This window comes from Heterodontus francisci, chromosome 28 (assembly GCF_036365525.1).
Source record: "Heterodontus francisci isolate sHetFra1 chromosome 28, sHetFra1.hap1, whole genome shotgun sequence".
NCBI lineage: Eukaryota > Metazoa > Chordata > Chondrichthyes > Heterodontiformes > Heterodontidae > Heterodontus > Heterodontus francisci.
In genome coordinates, this window is record NC_090398.1 from 30,291,502 (window position 1) to 30,297,247 (window position 5,746).

At 41.3% G+C, this 5,746-nt stretch overlaps 1 protein-coding gene across 1 annotated transcript; it reads right to left on the bottom strand.

Moving 5' to 3' along the window:
• Positions 1–311: 311 nt before the first annotated feature.
• On the bottom strand, positions 312–4,711 carry LOC137345187 (probable G-protein coupled receptor 139). The gene is made up of 2 exons (XM_068008653.1): positions 4,642–4,711; positions 312–1,216 (listed from the first exon to the last, which is right to left on the bottom strand). Exons 1-2 carry the CDS (start codon positions 4,709–4,711, stop codon positions 312–314), a joined length of 975 nt encoding a protein of 324 aa, XP_067864754.1.
• Between the last annotated feature and the right edge of the window lie 1,035 nt (positions 4,712–5,746).

The window sequence follows — 5,746 nt, forward strand, 5'->3', positions numbered from 1 at the left end:
CTCATAGTAGGATTGAATATTGGACTGTCATACAATGGTCGGAAATTGCAATCCCAGTCATGTCCAATTGCACACCAGACATGGGAAAATGCCTGCAGTGGTTGGAATACAATGTTTTCAGGAGAAGGAACCGTGGAAAGCCACTGTCAATGTTGCCGTTAAAAGGCCACAGGGGCAGAAATATATTGGCCTACCGAGAAGGTTTTACAACAACCGTCTTGGTGTAACTGGAAAGAGAGAAAAACTCATCTCTTTGGAGTGAGCTAAACATAAATTCTAATTCTCCAAAGAGAGATCTAGTTCGTATTTATTTAATTTTTAATCGTCCTTAGTATCAATTTCACGGGAGATTTCAGCACCTTCTTCAGTTCCTCTCTAAATTTCCTCTGGATCACTGCATAAACGAATGTGTTTGGACAGGAACTCAAAAACTTCAACATAGTTCCGGTTTCTGTGGCTATATATCCAGGGTTTGTGCGGTCACCTCGGTAATAATTGCTGTTTACCAGTCCAGTCATTGCGAAACTGATGACAGCCGTCAGCCACAACAGTATAAAACTGCCTGATATGCTGAATAATAAAATGATGGATTTTCTTCGGTTCACCATCTCTGGATCACATTGATTGTCACTTGTAGGATGCAGGAGTTCCCTTCGGACTCTGCTAGCTACTAAAATACGTCTGATTGTTAACGAATTGAACAAGGCAATTAAAGCAAAAGGAACCCAAACGACCCAGGCAGTATGAAACCAAATGTAGGCTTTACCGAGAGATGAAGAGAAAAAAGCTACACGTGACCTGCAGCCCCACTGCGCTGTGTTAATTATTTGCTGGGGTTCGTAAGCAAACAAAAATGGAAAGTTCTTTAATAAAATCAGAACAGATAATGTTGCTATAACGGCAGCTGCAGTACTCTCTGTACAATGCCTTATTTTAAACTTCTGGTAGCAAATAACTACAAATCGGTCAAATGTGAAGGAGACAGTAAACCAAATAGACAAATCAAGGTTGACAGCAGCCATATATAGAATAAACTTACACACGGGAGTGTGGGACAGAAATGAAAGTGGAAAGTTAGAACTGAAAATATGGTACAATACTACATTGATGATCATGACTAGTAGATCCGCTGTTGCCATGGCCACCATGTAAACAGAGATACAATTAGAAAGGCCACAGTTTCTTCGGGATAGAATCACAATTGTCATCAAGTTCACTGTCAGAAAGAGAGAGGACATACATTACATAGGAACAAAGGAAATAGGAGCAAGAGTAGGCCATTTGGGCCCTCGAGACTGCTCCGCCATTTAACTAGATCATGGCTGACTTTGCCACACTATCCCCATATGCCTTGATATCTTAAATATTTAGAAATCGATCGATCTCTGTCTTGTGCATACTCCATGACTGAGTATCCACAACGTCTGTGGATGAGAATTCCAAAGCATCACCACCCTCTGAGTGATGATGTTGCTCGTCATCTCAGTCCTCAATGACGGACCTCTTATTGCGAGACTATGTTCCCTGGTTCTAGAACCCCAGCCAAGGACAACACCCTTCCTACATCAAACTTTTTGAGCCCTGTAAGGATTTTGCATGCTTCAATGAGATCACCTCTCCTTCTTCAAACTTCGAGAGAAAATAGACCCATTCTCCCCAATCTCTCCTCACAGGACAATCTCGCCTTCCCAGGAATCAGTCTGGTAAGCCTTCGTTGCACTCTGTCCATGACAAGTATATCCTTTCTTAGGTAAGGAGATCATAAATGTACACAATAATCCAGGTGCGGTCTCACCAAGGCTCGCTACAATTGCAGCAAGACTTCTTTACACCTGTACTCAAATCCTCTTCCAATGCAGGCCAACATGCCATTTGCCATCCGACTTGCTTGCTGCACCTGCATGTTAGGTTTCAGTCACTTTCTGAGCAAGGATACCCAGGTGCCTTTGGACATTAACGCTTCCCTAACACATCTCATCATTTAAGAAATACGTTGCACTTCTTTTTTTTCCTAGCAAATAGTGGTTATGTTCACATCTTGTCCACACTATATTCATCTGCTCTGTTCTTGTCCACTCACTTAGTCTTTCTAAATCTCCTCCTCACAACTTACATTCCCACCTAGTTTTGCGTCCAGCAGACCCCCCACATCCAAATCATTTATATAGATTGTGAATAGCTGGGGCTCAAACACTGATCCCTCCAGTGCCCCAGTAGTCACGACCTGCTAACCTAAGGATGACCTGTTTATTACAGCTCTCCCTTTTATGTCCGTTATCCGATTCTCAATCCATGCCAGTATATTACCCACAATCCCAGGTGCTCGAATTGTGCTTACTAACCTCTTGGTTGGGACCTTATCGAACGCCTTTTGAAAATCCAAATACACCGCATCCACTTGTCCCCACCTTATCTAGTCTGCTCGATACATCCTCAAAAATCTCCACCAGGTTTGCAAAACATGATTTCCCTTTCATAAATCCATGTTGATTCTGTCCAATCTTACCATAATATTCTATGTTTCCAGTTATCACATCCACTATGATAGATTCTACCATTTCCCCACTATTGATATCAAGCTAACGAGTCTGTTGTTCCCCTTTTTCTCTTTCCCTCCTTTCTTAAATAGTTGTGTTACATTTGCTACCTTTTAATTTTCAGGAACCACTCCTGCATCTATAGAATTTTGGAAGATGATCACCAATTCCTTCACCATGCCTACAACAACCTGATGTAACACTCTGGGATGTAGATCATCAGGTCCAGAGGAGTTATGAACTTTCAGTCGCATTAATTTCTCCACTAGTACTTTTTTTTAACTAATGCTAATTCATTTAAGTTCCTCATTCTTGCTAGCCCCTTGATTCTTTAGTATTTCTGGGTGGTTATTTGTATCTTCCTCTGTGAAGACAGACACAAAGTACTAGTTTAATTTATCTGCCTGTAATGGACCCACATTTGTCTCTGCTGATCTTTTCCTTTTTACATATCCATGGAAGCTTTTACAATGTGTTTTTATGTTTCTTGCGAGTTTGCTTTCATATTAAATTTTCTCTTTTTAACTGTTTCTTAGTCCTCCTTTGCTGAATTCTAAAATGCTCGAAATCCTCAGTCTTACTATCTTTTTTGGCAACTTTATAAGCGTCTTCCTTTGATCGAGTAAAATATTTAACTTCTTATGTTAGCTATGGCTGGATGACTTTTCCTTCTGCTTTGGTACCTCAAAGGAATGTACATTTGTTATAAACCGTGCATTAATTCTTTAAATGGTAGCTATTACCTGTCTACCATCATACCTTTTGTTTTAGATTCCAACTGTAACTTCTTCTTCTTCAGCAGACCCTCGGGAACAGGGATGACTTTCTTCCACTCCAGGGTTGTGGGTCCTCAGCTGACTGAATAGTTCAACCCTATCTTCCAGGTCCCGAGGTTCATTTTGAGAGGGCAGAAGATGCTTGTGCGTGGGCTCTTTTAACATGGGGTGGCCGGTACACATCTACTACCACACCGTCCAAGCGAAGCAAGGTCTTTATCCTGCAGCAGGGATGGCCGAGATGATTGGAGACAAGGCTCTGCTACACAGACGGACACGTACACATGGCCGGCATGTCTAGCTGATGAGCCCGGATGCAGGCCCTGTTGATCTGCGTCAGGATGTTCTTGAAGGGACAACTGAAAGCCTGCTCCAAGGTTTCCCATGACAAGAGCTCCCCAGGACCCCTCATGGAGCTGGCAGGAATAGGTAACACAGCCATTTGACCCCTCATACATTCGATATCATTTGTGTTTAGATTTAACACCTTAGTTTCGTATTAAACAGCATCACTTTCAACCTTAAATTCAAATTCTTCATATTAAGGTCACTCTTCCTTTAAAGGCTGCTTTAAAACGAGATTATTATTCAGCACATTCTCATTGCACAGTACCAGATCCAAAAGAAAGCCCATTTTCTGGTTTGTTTCGCAACGTACTTTACTTGAAAATCATCCCATATTTATTCCAGGAATTCGTCCTCCTCAGCATTGGCTGTAATGAGGTTTACCCAGTCTGAATGCAGAGTGAAGGTTCCCATGATTAGTGTACTACCCTTGTTACATACACCTCCAGTTTCCTGATTGATACAGAGCCCTACATTACCACTATTGATTGGTGGTTTATAAACAACTCCTATCAATGTTTTCTGCCCCGTTTGATTCTTAGCTCCACCCAAACTGATTCTCCAACTTGATATTTCGATCTAAGGTCTTCTTTCACTAATGTTCTGATTTCATCCTTTATTAACAATGCTACACCACCTCCTTTTCCTTTGCTGCCTATACTTTCTAAATGTCAAATACACTTGCTAATTCTGTTCCCAGTCTTGGTTCCCCAGGAGGCATGTCTACCTAATGGCAATTAGATCATCCCAGTTTACTGCTATTTGTGCCATAAATTCATCTACCTTGTTGCGAATGCTGTGTGAATTCAGACAGAGTATCTGTAATTCTGTCTTTGCTATAATGTTCATAAACTGCAGCCTTTTAATAATGTTGCAGTGTCTCTTTGAAATCTATACAAAATTATACATACCTAAGCCAACATGCAGCATCAGCAGAGAGACAGTAAACAACAAATAACAACAAACTGGTTACAGTGACTCACCTGGAACAGCAACAGCTGCGAGAATTGGGTAGTAAATATCCTTTATCACCAGAATAGCTGGTTGCCCCATTTTATGAGAATAGATTAAATCTGAAACATCTGAATGACTCTGACTGGTGCAGGCTGAGACAATGGAAGGGAGCTTATATTCATACACATATCAATCCTTCATGCAGCCAATCAGGTTCACGATTATCATTAGCTACATTCATTTAACAAATGCACTCAGCTGAATTGTTTTTGTTTTGTTGTGTGATACGTCAGATTAAGAGAACAATAACATTGTTATTGGGCAGTTTAAACAAACACAATTAAAACAATACTCACACAGTCATAATCACGGAAATATACCTGACAATCAATGTCCCAGACACCACCTTCATCATTCCTGCAAATATCCTGTCCCACTAGAGATGGTGGCACAGTGGTATACTGTCAGAGCGAGTTGCCCTGAGAGTCCTCAACATTGACTCCAGACCGCATGAAATTGCATGACAGCATCTAAAACATGGGAATGGAAAACTCCTGCTGATTACTACATACTACCCTCCCTCAGCTGATGAATCAGTACTCCTCCATGTTTAACACGACTTAGTAGAAACAATAAGAGTAGAATGAGCGTAGAACCTATTCTGGGTGGAAACTTTAATGTCCATCATCAAGAGTAGCTCGATAGCACCACTACTGACCGAACTGGCAGAGTCCTTAGGGAGAAATCTTCCAGACTAAGCATGTGGCAGGTGGTGAGAAAACCATCAAGATAGAAAACCCGACTAGATATTATGCTCATCAACCTACCTGCTGCAGATGCATCTGACCATGACAGTAATGATAAGAGTGACCACCTCGCAATCCTTATGACAATAATGTCCTGTCCTCACACTGTGGTTCCCCTCCATTGTGTCGTGTGGCACTACCACAGTGCCAAATAAGATAGATTCTGAACATAATAATAAAAGCAAAATACTGCGGATGCTGGAAATCTGAAATAAAAACAACAAATGCTGGAACCACTCAGCAGGTCTGGCAGCATCTGTGAAAAGAGAAGCAGAGTTAACGTTTCGGGTCAGTGACCCTTCTTCGGAACTGAAAAATATTAGAAAAG